Below are 18,072 nucleotides of genomic sequence, written 5' to 3' on the forward strand. Positions count from 1 at the left end.
TCTATATGTGTATATATGTGTATGTACATATGTATCTATATGTGTATATATGTGTGTGTACATATGTATCTATATGTGTATATATGTGTGTGTACATATGTATCTATATGTGTATATATATGTGTGTACATATGTATCTATATGTGTATATATGTGTGTGTGTACATATGTATCTATATGTGTATATATGTGTGTGTACATATGTATCTATATGTGTATATATGTGTGTGTACATATGTATCTATATGTGTATATATGTGTGTGTACATATGTATCTATATGTGTATATATGAATTTAGAGATACATTTATAGACATATATAAGTGCATTGAAGCCCTTCGCAGTCAAGTTGATGAAAACATGTAAAAGCATATTTATGCAATATTTATATTTAATAAAGTGTTTAACTATGTATGTACTGTAAATATTGTGCATTCCAATGTTCTGCACATAGCAGAATATGTTCTACATATTTATAGATATTCCTATATATATATCTGTATGTATCTGTATATATCTGTATATATCTATACCTATATATAATCAGATTAAGATATATATTGTACCAAAATACCATCAGATATAGGTAGGAATATGTATTATGAATAAATAGAACATATTCCTGTATGTGAAAAACATTGGATTTTTACATATGAATATTTTCATGTCGGGTTGCGCTGTTGAGAATATGCGATCGGGTTTGCACTCAAGTAGGGTGTTAGTCTTTTTTTTTTTTCACTTTTCTTGCTCCATTTACTTATTTAGGGGCATTTAGCGCACATCGGGTTACCGCAGGAGTGAAAAGTTTTTACTTTCATCTTGTAATACAAGCGTTACCAGATGCACTCAAAAAGCTTACTACTAGCGGAGTTAGGGCAAGAGCGATAAATACCGCACCACTCGTTATCTGGCCTATCTGGTTCGTGTACTAAATAAATATATCTTTTGTTAATATGTTTGTAGCTGTAAATGAGTTTCTGCACTATGCTACAGTGTAGTATGTAGCTGGGCCAAAAAGAAATATTTTGAACCATTTTAAAGGAAATTTAGGTTACAGAAATTGCCTTCTGACCTTTCTAGGAAGTATGGAGCAAGCATAGATTTTATAGCAAAAACAATTAAATTATTGTACAGGGGTTGGACAAGATAATCTGAACACCATTATTATAGGGGTTAATATTATTTGTGTAAGCTAGAGTGGAAAATAATTTGCGATTCTCTTTTGTTTATCTTGACTTTGTCTTTATCTGTAGGTTTTATGCCGATGTAGTACAAGTTGTGTTCAACAGTGACTAGTACAAGCAGTTAATGAAATGGGTGACTTGTCAGACTTACAAAGAGGACAAATTGTAGGAGCCTATTTAGCTGTAGAGTCTGTAACCATAACAGTCATATTGTTTGGTGTCTCAAGAGCAACAGTCTCTATGGTTATGATTGTGTATACAAAGCATGACAAGACTTCCTCTGCAAATAAAAATATTGTGGGCAAAAACTGAAATTGAACGATTGGGCCCCATGAATACGAGCAAGGATTGTGTCCAAACACAGATCTACTGCAGTAAAAGAGACAACAGAACTCAGTATCCACCTTGAAGATCCCATTTCCACAAAAATCAGTCCACAGAGAACTTCAGAAAGCCAACACCCATGGAAGAAACTTTAATCACATACACCAATGCTAAAATGCAAAAAATATGGTTCCATGATCATAAATCAAGGACAGCTGAAGACTGGAAACAAGTGATATGGTCCGGTAATAATGTACATTATTTCCAACAGCAGGTTGGGTTTTTGAAAGGAGAACTCCTAAAGGAATCATACAACTTGGACTGTCTGGTTCCAACTGTCAAACATGGGGATGAATCAGTGATGATTTGGGCAGCCATATCTTGGTATTTTTCTGGCCCCATCATTAGCCATTAAATGGTTGATTTACTGCCAGAAAATACTTGGGCATTCAAGGTTATCAGATGTATCCTATGGTCCAAATGTTGTTTTGCAACAATGATGCCATTTTTAAAGATGATAATGTGCCCATACACACAGCTTGAACAGTTCAGTATTGGTTTGAGGAGCACCAAGATGAGCTTTAACATCTGTTCTGTAGAGCTCAATCACCTGACTTGAATATCATTGAACCACTGTGGGCAGCTTTGGAGAGCAGAGTGAGCAGTATATTCTGATGTTCCGATAGATGTATGGTACAACATTCCACTGGAGACTATTCAAAAGTTGTATTAATCTATTCCATAAAGTTTGGAAGATGTATTAAAGGTAAATGAAGTCTAACACCTTATTAATAAATAAATATTGCCTATTTCTATTTCTAGGTGTTCACATTATTTTGTCCAGCCCCTGTATATTGCAATTTTGGAAACTAAATATCTTCTATATCAGTATTTTAATATAGTAATGTTTTAACATCTCTTCTACCTTAAAGAAACCAACTACAGCCACATTATCCGAGTTAATGAAAGAATCAAACTGTTCAGTGGAGTTTATGGAAATAGCACTGGGTCCCATTCTTCTGTTCAGCCACGTGACAAAAGCAGAAGCCTTTCTTACACCTGCAGAGGAAAAAACAGATTTAGTAGCCAAAGGAAGTATAGAACAGTGGTGCACTGCATGAGTAGTCTGAAAAGAACAGGAAACAATACTGTATGATTAAAGGAACGGTCTACTCAAAAATTGGTATTGTTTAAAAAGATAGATAGTCCCTTTATTACCCATTCCCCAGTTTTGCACAACCAACACTGTTATATTAATACACTCTTTACCTCTGTGATTTCCTTGTATCTATGAATTATGAAAACATATTACCAAGATGGGTTATTTTTCAGTTTCAATGTCCCATTAAAGGGACATCCAACACCTTGAAATTACAAGATTTATTTTCTAAGCTATGCAGTAAATTAAAGAGGCAAGAAATCCAACAGTTTTCTTTCATAATTCAGATAGAGAAGAACATTTTACTTCTATTATCTAATTTGCTTTGTTCTATTTTTATCCTTTGTTGAAAAGCATACATAGATCATGATATACTAGGACTGGGAACTAGCTGCTGATTGGTGGCTGCATACATATACATCTTATCATTTCCAATGCTTTCCAATGTGTTCATTTAGCTCGCTTCAATAAAGGATACCAAGAAAACAAAGAAAATTTGATTATAGAAGTAAATTGGAAAGTTGTTTAAAGTTGTATGCTCTATCTGAATCATAAAAGAAACAAATTTGGGTTTTATATCCCTTTAAAATGACTGACCCCTTATCTCAGTTCTTTTGACAGACTTGCATTTTATCCAATCAGTGTTGACTCATAAATAACTCCACATGAGTGAGCACAATGTTATCTTTATGTAATACATTAACTAGTGCTGTCTAGCTGTAAAAAACTGTCAAAATGCAGTGAAATAAGAGGCGGCCTTCACCGGCTTAGAAATTAGCATATGTGTCTACCTAGGTTTAGCTTTCAACAAAGATTACCAAGAGAACAAAGCAAATGTGATAACATTAAGACGCAAAAAATAAGCTATAAAGAGATCAAGACTGTTAAAACAAAAAAATTAAAAGTATAAGCTGCTCAAAGTTGGCAAGATTACAAGTCGCCCGGCAAATCATTTGCAAAAACCCAGCGAGCGTTATGGCTTTTCACATTCGGCATTGCGCAGCTATTACACGTTTCAAAATAACTTACTTATGACGCGTGTTAAGCCGCGTAATCCAAACAGCCAAATCCTATGTGCGTTCACGTATTCCCCATAGAAGTCAATAGAGAAGACAAAAAGAAAGAAAAAAACTAACACCCTAATCTGTTGCTCAAAATACATAGACGCCTATTTATCATAGGTCTTGCGGACCTGATCCGACAGTGCGGATCAGGTTTCGCAAGACCTCACTGAATGCAGAGAGCAATACGCTCTCCGTATTCAGCATTGCACCAGCAGCTCACAAGAGGTGTTAGTGCAACCCCGCCCCCTGCCGCCAGCAGGGGGGTCTCAATCAACCCGATCGTACTCGATCGGGTTGAATTCTGGCGATTCCTGTCCGCCTCATCAGAGCAGGCGGACAGGGTTATGGAGCAGAGGTCTTTGTGACTGCTGCTTCATAACTGCTGTTTCTGGCGAGTCTGAAGACTCGCCAGAAAAACACGGCCCTTCAAGCTCCATTCGGAGCTTGATAAATGGGCCTCATGATGTATTCTTGTAATCTTGCACAGTGTGTTTTCTGCGACCTTTCCAAACCTCTAGGAAAGCGCTGTCTGGCTCCTCCTAGTTTTTTTTCACAACCAATTAGAAACCATATTGCCTACCTCAGAGACTAAAAAGAGTTCACCACTGCTGCTCTGCATTGGTGCCCAGACCACTGGTTTTCAAACCTGTCCTCAGGCCTCTCAAAACCGCCGGCCCCCCACAACGCAAAACACTAAATTAAACTATTAGCCCCTAAACCTAACACCCCCCTAACTTTAAATTAAAATTACAATATAACTATCTTTAAATAAATAAAAGCTTACCTGTGAAATAAAAATAAACCGAACATTAAACTATAAATTAACCTAACCTTACTATTCTAATAAAATAAAAAATACTACCAATTAAAAAATATAAATTACAATTTTAAAAAAAACTAATACTACGAGAAAAATAAAAAAATCTAAAATTACAAAAAATAATAAACACTAAATTACGAAAAATAAAAAACACTAAGCTTACAAAAAATAATAAAGGAAATTATCAAAAATAAAAACAATTACACCTAATCTAATAGCCCTATAAAAATAAAAAAAGCCCCCCCAAATAAAAACTCCCTTATTCTACAATAAACTACTAATAGCCCTTAAAAGGGCCTTTTGTAGGGCATTGCCCTAAGTTAAACAGCTCTTTTACCTGTAAAAAAAAATACAAAGTCCCCCCAAACAGTAAAACCCACCACCCGACCCAACCAACCCCCCAAAATAAAAAAAACTAACTCTAAAAAAAAAACATAAGCTACCCATTGCCACTAAAGGGGCATTTGCTGTTAAAAGGGCATTCAGCTCTTTTTCATTGCCCTTAAAAGGGCATTTAGCTCTTTTTCAAAAGCCAAAACCCTAACCTGAAAAAACACCCCAAAAAATAAAAAAAATACCTAAAACTAACCCCAGAATATCTACTCACGGTTGCTGAAGTCCGGACATCCAGGCGGTGAGAAGTCTTCATCCAGGCGGCGAGAAGTTTTCATCCAGGCTGCGACATCTTCATCCATCGCGGGGGCGTCTTCTATCTTCATATCGCGAAGACATCCAGTGCAAAGCGTTCTCTTCATACGGTCCCCGCCATACACTGAAGCTTTAACAGCCAATAGGATTTTAGCAGCTCTTATCCTATTGGCTGTTTTGAACAGCCAATAGGATTTTAGAAGCTCTCATCCTATTGGCTGATTTGAATTTGAAGAATCAGATCAGCCAATAGGAATGCAAGGTACACCATTTTGAAACTGCTACCTTGCATTGAAGCTTCAGTGTACGGCGGGGACCGTATGAAGAGGGTGCTCCGTGTTGGATGTCTTTGCCGCTCCTCTACGCTGGGATGAAGATAGAAGACGCCCCCGTGATGGATGAAGATGTCGCCACCTGGATGAAGACTTCTCGCCCGCCTGGATGTCCGGACTTTAGCAACTGTAAGTAGATATTCTGGGGTTAGTGTTAAGCATTTTTTTATTTTTTGGGGTGTTTTTTTTCAGATTAGGGTTTGGGCTTTTGAAAAAGAGCTAAATGCCCTATTAAGGGCAATTAAAAAGAGCTGAATGCCCTTTTAAGGGCAATGCCCATACAAATGCCCCTTTAGGAGCAATGGGTATCTTATGTTTTGTTTAGAGTTAGGTTTTTTTATTTTGGGGGGCTGGTTGGGTGGTGGGTTTTACTGTTGGGGAGACTTTGTAATAGAGCTGTTTAACTTAGGGCAATGTCCTACAAAAGGCCCTTTTAAGGACTATTGGTAGTTTATTGTAGGCTAGGGGGTGTTTTTATTTTGGGGGGGCTTTTTTATTTTATAGGGCTATTAGATTAGGTGTAATTGTTTTTATTTTTGATCATTTTGTTTATTATTTTTTGTAAGCTTAGTAGTTTTTATGTTTCGCAATTTAGTGTTTTTTATTTTTGGTAATTTAGTGTTTTTTATTTTTGGTAATTTTAGATTTTTTATTTTTTTTCGTAGTGTTAGGTTATTTTAAATTTGAAATTTAGATTTTTTAATTGGTAGTATTTTTTATTTTATTAGAATAGTAAGGTTAGGTTAATTTATAGTTTAATGTTAGGTTTATTTTTATTTCACAGGTAAGTTTTTATTTATTTAAATATAATTATATTGTACTTTTAATTTAAAGTTAGGGGGTGTTAGGTTTAGGGGTTAATAGTTTAATTTAGTGTTTTGTGATGTGGGGGGGCCGGCGGTTTAGGGGTTAATAGGTTTATTTAGTGGCGGAGATGTGGGAGACGGAGGTTTAGGGGTTAATAACTTTATTATAGTGTCGGCGATGTCTGGGAGCGGCGGAATAGGGGTTAATAGCTTTATTATAGTGTTGGTGATGTCAGGAGGGGCGGAATAGGGGTTAATAGCTTTATTATAATGGTGGTGATGTTGGGGAGCGGCGGAATATCGGTTAATAGCTTTATTATAGTGGCGATAATGTCGGGGAGCGGCGGAATAGGGGTTAATAACTTTTATTAGTGGCAGCGATGTCAGCAGTGGCAGATTAGGAGTTAATAACTTTATTTAGGTGTCGGAGATGTCGGGGGCGGCAGATTAGGGGTGTTTAGACTTGGGGTTTATGTTAGGGTGTTAGGTTTAAACATAACTTTTTTTCACCATAGACATCAATGGGCTTGCATTACGGAGATTTTTCATTCCGCGATCGCAGGTGTTAGTTTTTTTCTAACACTCTCTCCCCATTGATGTCTATGTGGTAAAGTGTGCACGAGCACGTCAAAGCAGCCCTCGGCTTTTGTGCGGTATGGAGCTTAACGCCACCATATCGCACGCACAAGGAGGCTTTCAGTAACTCGTAATGGCAGCGCTATGGAGGGTGAAATAACGCAACTTTTTGGCATTAGTTTCCCACCTTGTTTAGCGCAAAACTTGTAATCTAGGTGTATGTGTTTACACACTGCAGACAGATTAAACACATAGCTAAAGTCAGTTCCAGAGCAACAATATACTACTGGGGCCTAGATTAAAACATCTGGCATGCAATGACAAGAGGCATATCATGTAACCACCAATCACCATCTGGCTTCCAGTAGGTCCTGTGCATACCTAGGTATTCTTTCCAACAAAGGATATCAAGAGAGCCAAGTCAATTTGATGATAGGAGCAAATTGAAAAGTCTCTTTAAATTGAATACTCTGATTAAAGGAAACTAAAACCCAAAAAAATTATTTCATGATTTACACAGAGCATGCAATAACAACTTTCTCGTTTAATTTTTATTTCAGTTTTTCTTCGTTCTGTTGGTATCTTTTGTTGAAAAGCATTGATATATGCTTAGGAGCCGGCCCATTTCTGGAGCACTATATTGCAGCAGTTTTGCAAGAATGTTATTCATTTGCAAGAACTATAGTGGGCAGCACTATTTCCTGTCATGTAGTGCTCCCGATGCCTACCTAGGTATCGGGAGCACTACATTCCCATATCATGGGAATTAAGCACATTTGATAATAGAAGTAAATTAGAAACTGTTTTAAAATGATATGTTCTGTCTGAATCACAAAATATATATATTTGTATCCCTTTAATAAAGGTTTCATTTTGATGACTGCATCTAGTGAAGTCTACAGAAGTCCCAGCCTGGAACTGTCCTGTAAATGCAGAAGAGTTGGGACTTCTGTATCAGAAGTAAAATAAATCGCTTTTATAATCTTTTAAGACCTGAACAATTTACCAACCTTTGCAATCAATGGGGTTTTGCCTATCACTGTCAACAAAGAGCTTCATTGTAGGAAATTCCTTTATGTTAAACTCTTTCCCAAGATCCTTTTCTTGCGTGATGTCCACTTGGCCAAACCTCACTTCAGATTCTTTCTTGAGCTGTTCCGCAGCTGTGGCAAATTCTCCTCCAACTGCTTGTGATGGACCAGATAACGCAATGTCTGTAATATAGTAAGATAATGCAATTAAACCAATGTAAAATATCATCAGAAATGGAGACACCATATCCTGTTACTTAATATTAAGCATTAAAAGGACAGTGTATTTAGACATTGTATTTAAAGATGGTGTAGGAATAGCCTATAAAAAGCTCTGTAACTGGGAGGTAAATTTCTTATTATGCCTCTTGTTTGCATAGTGTGGCTGTAGCCATTACGGCACTATTCATGTAAAATATCATTAGAAATGGTGACACTCTATCCTGGTACTTAAAGGGACAGTCTAATCAAAATTAATTTAATGGTTCAGATAGGGCATGCAATTTTAAAAAACTTTTGAATTTACTTTTATCATCAAATTTTCTTTGTTCCATTGGTATTTTTTGTTTAAAGCTAAACCTAGGTAGGCTCATATGCTAATTTCCCAGCCCTTGAAGGCCGCCTCTAAACTCAGTGCATTATGACAGTTTTTCCCAGCTAGATAGTGCTAGTTCATGTGTGCCATGTTGGATAACATTGTGCTTACTCTCGTGAAGTTATTTACGAGTCCGCATTGATTGGCTAAAATGGAAGTCTGTCAAAAGAACTGAGATAAGGGGGCAGTCTGCAGAGGTTTAGTTACAAGATAATAACAAAGGTTAATATAACTGTTTGCTGTGCAAAACTGGGGAATGCGTAATAAAGGGATTATCTATCTTTTTAAATAATAGAAATTCTGGAGCAGACTGTCCCTTTAATATTAAGCATTAAAAGAACAGGGTATTCAGACAGCAGATAAGACAGCATTGTATTTAGAGCACTGGTTTTCAAACCTCTCCTTAGGCCTCCCCAACAGGCCAGGTTTTCTGGATTACCATTGGATGAGAGCAGGTGAAATAACCATGGTTACTAATCAGCTGATTATTTCACCTGTGCTCCAGTTCAGATATCCTCTAAATCTGTCCTGTTAGGGAGCATGAGGACAGGTTTGAAAACCAGGTATTTAGATGTAGTGTAGAAACACCCTTTAAAAAGCTTTCTAACTGGGAGGCTAATTTCTTATGACATCTCTTTTATACATAGGGGCTGATTTATCAAGGGCCGAATGGCTCCTGATGCCCCTGTTTCCGCACGAGCCTTCAGGCTTGCCAGAAAACAGCAGTTATAAAGCAGCGGTCTTAAGACCGCTGCTTCATAACTCGTATGCCTGCTCTGAGGCTGCGGACATTAATCCGCCTGATCTCATACAATCGAGCTGATTGACACCCCCTGCTAGCAGCCGATTAGCCGCAAATCTGCAGGGGGTGGCATTGCACAAGCAGTTCACTAGAACTGCTTGTGCAATGGTAAATGCAGACAGCGTATGCTGTCGTCATTCAACGATGTCCGCCAGACAATGATAATTCGGCCCCAATGTGTTTCTTTAGCTATTGCTGTAGTATTGAAATTTTAAATATAGGTGGAGGTTTCAACAGGAAAAGTGGCTTTTTCAAATGACAAAATAAAAACAAAGGAGCTATTTTAAACAATTTTATACACTCCAGCAGGTAAAATTGATCGCTGGAATCATTAAAAAGGGAAAACAAATTACATTTCAAAGAAAATGTATAGTAAAACTAATTAATATTTCTTCAAATATATTAAAAAATGTATCAATATATACGTTATTTTGAACATTGAATCGATGATGAAGTCAGGGTACAGAGAATGGTTTTCTGTCCCACTTCTGAGGGGGTTGAGGGCTAGTAAATTTGTTTTATGGGGATACTTTGATTTACATAGGGGTAGAGCATAAGTCAGGAGCTAGCAAATTTGCCCAGAGGTAAATGAGAATAAGCATTTACCCCCCTACATTGCAGATTTGCAGCTTTCACACTTGTGAAATATGTGGTGGTTAAGTTCTGGGGCAGGTGCCCCCTCACATAAGGTTGAACGAAGTTGGGCTTGGGATGTACCAGGTATAGAGAGGGCAACCACCTCTGTCTATTTGTTTACAGAAGTCTCCATAGCAGGGGCCAAGTCCAGCGGGAACGCATGGGAACAGAGTTCCTGTACTATTTTTGCAGAAGGAACTAAGTTCCCTCAGGACAGAGAACAGCCATGCTTCAGAAAATGTTGCTGGTGGGGGGAGCTAGAGGACAGTCTGGTTAGAGGGATAGTGAGATCCTCTAGTAATGGGCAGTAACACTTCCTACATTACACTAAATGCAAGCCTGTCAGTGGTCCTGCTGTGTGATCACCCTTCACGGTGTGTAACACATGGTGCTTAAATTTCTGTGTGGTTTGTTCTGGGGTTATTTAGCTCCCCTCAGCAGAAATAGGACTATTGCACCTTTAGTGGGTGAGACTCTGTGACAGAGGAGGAGTCCCAGACTCAAAGGCAACCATTAAATCCTTCATTGGTTTTAATTTGTTTTCATTAACCAAAATATATAGATCATATACATATAAATTCAGTGTGTGTGTATGTAAGTGTGTGTGTATAAAACAATATAAATTGTGAGGGGGTGGAAGTCTTGGTGAGTTCCCACACTTTTTCTTTGTAGGACTTGACCTCTGCACCATAGTCATTTGAACCCATCTACCTGTGATATTTCTTTACCGTATAGGGTCAGGGGGTTGTTTATTAGGAAACTTAAAGGGGTGTTGTTTAACGTGATGGCTAGGATTTACCATCACTAAAAAAAAAATGGACTTTCAGTGATAAATTTGTTAAAAAAAAAAAAAAAAAAAAGGTGCTAAACTCACCCTGTCTTTGCCGCGGCTCCTCGCTAAAATAAACACCTCAAGCTGCCCACAGCACCTCGCTCTCAATGAGGTGACATTACCACCTCTAAACCAATAGCCGTGCTAGTCATCTGTCACTGTTCTGTATGCTAGTACAGCTATTGGTTTATAGGTGGAAACATCACCTCATTGGTAAAGAGCGCTGTGCCATGCGCGTCAGGAGCCGCTGACTTTAGCGAGGAGCCTTGACACAGGGTGAGTTTAGCACCTTTTTTTTTTTTTACAAACTCATCACTTAGTCCAGTTTATTTTTAGTGATGGTAAATCCTTGCGTTTTTTAAACACTCAGATTTACCATCATTTTAAAGATATAACTTCATAAACTTCTTTAACGTCTAAATGTAATTTCCTTTGTTCATTATATTTTTCACTTGCTTTTCCTAACTTTTAACTCTGAAATTTGTGTTATTCCTCCACTGGCACCAGTGAGATTGTAGAACATCCTGTAGTATCCAGAACTGACTCTACTACATAGTGATACTTGATCAGTGTGGGAGCTCATTTACATCTGTTCTAAACTGCAACAACATAAGAGATTACATATACACAAGAACCTTTTAAAAGGTTTTTTTATTTTCCCTAACCTGTAAACCAATTCAAATTCTGGTAGCAGAACTGCATTTAAAATATTTATTTTGAGTATAAAGCTTTAGCAATGCAGTGCTTAATTTATAATATTTAAATGGACATAAAACACTTTGAGATGGTAATATAAAAAAGACATTTGTATATATAAAAAAACCTCTGCAATATACTTTCATTATTTATTTTGTTCCCTTTTCTTGTAATTATATTCTGAAATTGTGAGCTTTTTAGTTCCTGTTAGAAATCGAAGTGCAGAACAATGTTATATTCCACACAGCCATTGGCTGCACACTCTAGTGACCTATTTATAAATCTCTCTAATTGGCCACAGCAGAGAAGGTAACCTAAGTTACAACATGGCAGCTCCCATTGTTTTATAGACACTAAAACTTTACACTTCTTTTGTCAATATTTAAACAGCTAATGTATTTTTAAAAAATACATCTACATTTTATTCTCAGATTAATCTTTTTGTTTAATGTACCTTTAATATGCACACGTAAAATTACATTATAAGCCTTTAACTAGCCTTATTGTTTTTTTACCAACAATACTTAAACGGATGCTGAACCCAAATTTTCTCTTTCGTGATTCAGATAGAGCATACAATTTTAAGCAACTTTCTAATTTACTCCTATTATCAGTTTTTCTTTGTTCTCTTGCTATCTTTATTTGAAATGCAAGAATGTAAGTTTAGGTGCCGGCCCATTTTTAGTGAAGAACCTGGGTTGTTCTTGCTGATTGGTGGATAAATTCATCCACCAATAAAAAAAGTACTGTCCAGAGTACTGAACCAAAAAAGAAGCTTAGATGCCTTCTTTTTCAAATAAAGATAGCAAGTGAACAAAGAAAAATTGAAAATAGGAGTAAATTAGAAGTTGCTTAAAATTGCATGCTCTATCTGAATCACGAAAGAAAAAATGTGGGTTCAGTGTCCCTTTAAAATATGGAAACGTAAAAAAGGGAAACTGAGATTATCAAATGCAAACACATAAGGAGCACGTGCCCTGACTACCTCTTAGAAAGTGATATCCGGCCCCAGGGCCAAATGCAGCCCTCAAGATAGTTTCATCTGGCCCTCCTTTGTCTAATAGATAAACATTAATTTGTCAATTTATTTTTTAGGGTTCTAAGAGGTGTAACTAGTTGATGTTCTATATAGGCACTTATAAGACAAATAAAGACAAGCATCCAGTGTAGACTCCCACCATGCACTGCATTGGGTAAATGTCACTTTTTACGTTGTTATACAGTTCCAGGATGATGACTTCACTTGACATTCATAAGAGAAATAGAGACAACTGTGTATGTCTATTGTGGGCTACAACTCCCACCATGCACTAGTACTTGGCTAAATGTCACTTCCATTTCCTAGTATATCCAGTCCCGGAGCACTTACTCAGTTCAAGCGGCCCCTATGGGAGAAAAACACTTGGCCAGTGACCCCCAGATAATTTGAGTTTGATACCCCTGATCTATCTAAATCAAATAACACATATACAACAAAAAAACATTGTAATACCATACTGCACTATTGTCTTACAAAATGCACTAGTGTGTGAAAAATACACCACACAGCAAAAAACTTAAAGGGACACTGAACCCATTTTTTTTCTTTTGTGATTCAGATAGAGCATGCAATTTTAAACAACTTTCTAATTTACTCCTATTATCAATATTTCTTCGTTCTCTTGATATCTTTATTTGAAAAAGAAGGCATCTAAGTTTTTTTTTTTGTTCAGAACTCTGGACAGCACTTTTTATTGGTGGATGAATTTATCCACCAATCAGCAAGAACAACTCAGGTTGTTCACCAAAAATGGGCCGGCATCTAAACTTAAATTCTTGCATTTCAAATAAAGATACCAAGAGAATAAAGAACATTTGATAATAGGAGTAAATTAGAAAGTTGCTTAAAATTCCGTGCTCTATCTGAATCACGAAAGAAAAAAATTGGGTTCAGTGTCCCTTTAATATTTCTTTACTTAGAAAAAAATAAAGGTAAATAATATATATGCAAGCATAAAAACTTCTCAGCATATGACATAATAAAAACAATAGTTGCACATAAAAGTGTAAATAAAGAAGTTACAGTACGGCCGGGTATTTCTTACTCAGCAGTTGCAGTGGGATTTAGCCATTATTGGATTTTTTTGTTTGTTTGTTTTATTTAAAGGGACATAAAACCACATTTTTCTTTTTTTAACAAAGAACATACTATTTTAAACACCTTTGAAGTTTACTTCTATTATCATTTTTTTTGTTTTTTTGGTTTCTTGGTATAATTGTTGAAAAGCACACAAGGTAAGTTTAGGAGTGTGCACGTGTGTGCAGAAGTTTTGCAAGAATGTTATACTTTAACAAGAGCACTAGATGGCCGCACTTTTCCTGCCATGTAGGGCACCAGATATGTGCACTCTACCTATCTAGATATCTATTTAATATGTGATTGGAGCAAATTTGATAGAAGTAAATTGGAACCTTTTTTTTTTAATTGTATGCTCTGTCTGAATCATGAAAGAAACATTTTGGGTTTCATGTCCCTTTAATGTGCTGGTAAGTTTTTATAATTCTATACATTGGGGTTTTACTTAGTAAAGATAACATTCATCTTAAACATTTGCTCTGCAGTGTATCTTTACACACTAGTGCATTTAATGTATACTCCATGACTGGTAATCCATTTCTTTTTAGTCCTGTCTTATTTGTATACAAAATATCAAACGCCAAGTATATAACCACATCAAACCCCAAACAAGATGTAGGTTCCATTCCCTTCATGCCAGTTGTGTGCTAATATCAAATGCCAGATCAGATACATGAAATGGTTTGGTAAATAAAGGGATATTGTACACTAGATTTTTCTATTTATAGAGGTCATCTGGGAGTGTTTTTGTAATATTGCTTATTGTTAAATAACATTGCGCTAATTTTCAGACTCCTAAGCAAGTATCAGATGTAGACTGTAGTCTACAGATTCCTGCTTGCTTCTGTTTGTGTAATCTGTCTTTTCATATGCAGGGGAAGTGGGGAGGGGAGAGGGTATCCGCCCCTTTCAGTGGGCGTCCCAGCCTAACCTCATCAACAGTGCTAAACTGGGAGCTTCTAAGTAATTTTTTTAAAAGGTTTTATACTGGATTTTTACATCAGCATCTGTGCATATTCTGCTATATAGTAGTGTCTATTACACTACTCAGTTATATGGAAATTGGTGAATACTTTCCATTTAAAGAGTGAAGCATGTGCTTATTTGCTTAAAGGGATAAGAAACTCAAAAAAGTTATTTTATGGTTTGGATAGAACACACAATTTTAAACAACTTTCCAATTTTCTTCTAGTATCAAATTTGCTTCATTCTCTTGTTATCTTTTGTTAAGGGAACAGCATTGCACTACTGTAGCTTGCTGAACACATCTATTTAGCCAATCACAAGAGACAAATGTGTGCAGGCACCAATCAGCAGCAGCTCCCACTAGTGTATGATATGTGCGCATTCTTTTTCAACAAGGGATACCAGCAGAACAAAGCACATTTGAAAATAGAAGTGAATTTAAAAGTGTCTTAAAATTACATGTTCTATCTGAATCAAATGTTGACTTTCCTATCCCTTTAACCCTTCCATTATTTTCTACATGTAGTTAAAGCTTCGCTCCTAAAACAACCACCTTGTGACCCAGATGTATATGATCCAATCAATGGTGTATCCTCATGTATGCTTCCTCATTTGCTCCAATCAATGGTGTATCCTCATGTATGCTTCCTCATTTGCTCCAATCAATGGTGTATCCTCATGTATGCTTTCTCATTTGCTCCAATCAATGGTGTATCCTCATGTATGCTTCCTCATTTGCTCCAATCAATGGTGTATCCTCATGTATGCTTCCTCATTTGCTCCAATCAATGGTGTATCCTCATGTATGCTTCCTCATTTGCTCCAATCAATGGTGTATCCTCATGTATGCTTCCTCATTTGCTCACACTCTATATCTACACCTGAGGTGGGAACTTTGACTTTGTATTAACCCCTTAGCAAGGGTTAAACACATAGGAAAATAATTATTTAAAAACAAAATTACTCATTAAATGACTTATTTTATTCTTACATGTCCCTTTAAAACTTTTGTCTGCCACAGAAAGTTGCATATGAGTGTGTCACATTGCATTGCAGCCCTATTTGATAGCTACATAAAAGTTAATATTTCCAATGTGACCTCTGAAACTACACACATTAAAGAAACAGTTACATTGTGTCACAAATACAATACACAGTCAGCTCTAATCACATCAAAGAATAAAGGGGGAAGATAAATATTTGTACTTGAAGCCAAAATCATGTGTAAAGTAAAAGTCATTCAGTATAATACAGATACCTAGAACTTCTAAGGAACTAACTGGAATACAACACTTCCAATATTTACTTAACAATAACCTTGTTCACTCTGGATTTAATATTGCACCAAAAATAAGCAAACAGTGTAATAGCAAACAAGAGAAAGCTCTGTCAAGTGCTATAATCAAGCAAGTCACTACTATTGGCTCTTTAAAAGACACCTACATAACATTATGAACAGTAATATGGTGAAAGAGTATACTTAACATGTTTAAAGGGACATTAGATTGTAATATAAAATGTTTAATTATGTATAGTTAAATAACTTTGTAATATACTTTCATTATTTGTCCCCTTTTCCTGTAATTTAACTATGAAAATTGTTGTATTTTTAATGTATGCCGCCATGTGTTAAAGGGACATAATACTCATATGCTAAATCACTTGAAACTGATGCAGTATAACTGTAAAAAGCTGACAGGAAAATATCACCTGAGCATCTCTATGTAAAAAAGGAAGATATTTTACCTCACAATCTCTTCAGCTCAGCAGAGTGAGTTCTGTGTAAAAAGTTATACTCAACTGCTGCTCAGCTACAGGTAAAAGAAAAAAAAATGAAGAACAGCATTTATGAACAGCAGCCAATCAGCATCAGCAGTGCTGAGGTCATGAACTCTTACTGTGATCTCATGAGATTTGACTTAACTCTCATGAGATTTCATAGTAAGCTTCCTTTACCTGATTGGTGAAATAATATGAGAGTTCACGAGGCTCATCCCCTAAGCTGTCCCAGGACAGACACACTAAAATGCTGCTTAGAAATCCTTTACAATGGGAGGTGGCTACTGAGGAACTTTTGAGGTAAAATATCTTTCTTTTTTACATAGAGATGTTCAGGAGATATTTTCTAGTCAGCTTTTTACAGCTATGCTGCATCACTTTCAAGTGTTTAAACATTTGGGTATTATGGCCCTTTAACTTAAGTTTTTATCTTGTCTCACTGTTCTGCTGCAAACAGCTAGGAACAGATATAGAACAGGCAATAAAAAAGACAATACACACAGCCTTGTATTGCTTGGTATATATATATATATATATATATATATATATATATATATATATATATATATATATATATATATATAGCAGGCTGTAAAAAGCACTCACTGGACTTCAGTCATCTCACAGTAAATAATCTTTATTGTTGTGATGTTTCAGGATAAAAACAATCAGTTCTTCTGACATCCCGAAACGTCACAACAACAATAAAGATTAATTTACTGTGAGACAACTGAAGTCCAGTGAGTACTTTATACAGCCTGCTATTATCAACCTTCATAGCACCCTGGCCGTTTCGGGACTACTAGAGCCCCTTCTTCAGACAAGACCAATATATATATAAAAGCTAGGAAAGGGAGGGCACTCTCAGGATTTGTATACATCAAAGTTAGTTTATTGTTTGTAACAATAACGTTAGAAAGTCATAAGGATAGGTCGACGTTTCGGCTTACATAGAAGCCTTCATCAAGACAAATGAACAACTCATATCGGTGACTAACAGCCGCACACAACACCACACTAAGGTTTCATTTCGACTTTTATGTCACTTTATGTTGGATATATAGCTGGCATAATAGGACCTGCTCACCTGTGATGGTCATGCATTTCAACTGAGGCTTTATATGAGTATATACCATAGCTGCTATAACTGGTATAAAGTAGAAATTTAAAGGGACATTAAACACCTCAAGATATAAATATAAAAGGTTTAATTACATGTAGTAAGAGAACTTTGCAATATAGTTTCTTTATTTATTTTGTTCTCCTGCAATTTAATTCTAAGTATTGTGGGCTTTCCAATTCATGGTAATCATGGAGCTGCAGACACAGCTATATACCACACAGTCATTGGTTGCACACTCTAGTAAGCCATTTATAAAATTGTCCCTAATTGGCCTCAGCAGAAAAGGTAACCTAAATTAGAATATGGCGACGCCCTCTGCTTTTTGGACATAAACTTTACCCTTATTTTTTTAAAATATTTAAACAGCTACTGTAATTTTTCAAAATACATGTACAAATTATTCTCAGGCTTCTCTGAATACATCATTCAAGCAAAGATTTATTTAGTGTTTAATGTCCCTTTAATTAAAGTCTTCTATGGGCATTGTGCTGGGCATGTGTCTGATCTGAGGTCTCATTTGGGTATATAGCTGGCATAGATTAGGCTGCAGAAGCCATGTGTGTTATCTAAGGTTTCAGTTAGA

General features: G+C 36.3%; 1 protein-coding gene across 1 annotated transcript in view; it reads right to left on the reverse strand.

Moving 5' to 3' along the window:
• PDILT (protein disulfide isomerase like, testis expressed) overlaps window positions 1-18,072 on the reverse strand; it is a 52,667-nt gene that overhangs the window by 33,713 nt on the left and 882 nt on the right. The window contains exons 2-3 of the mRNA XM_053695297.1: window positions 7,924-8,127; window positions 2,434-2,567 (exon numbers count right to left, since the gene is read on the reverse strand). Coding sequence (XP_053551272.1) covers window positions 2,434-2,567; window positions 7,924-8,127 — 338 coding nt within the window. The remainder of the gene's footprint in view (window positions 1-2,433; window positions 2,568-7,923; window positions 8,128-18,072) is intronic.

Source organism: Bombina bombina, chromosome 11 (assembly GCF_027579735.1).
Source record: "Bombina bombina isolate aBomBom1 chromosome 11, aBomBom1.pri, whole genome shotgun sequence".
Lineage (NCBI taxonomy): Eukaryota > Metazoa > Chordata > Amphibia > Anura > Bombinatoridae > Bombina > Bombina bombina.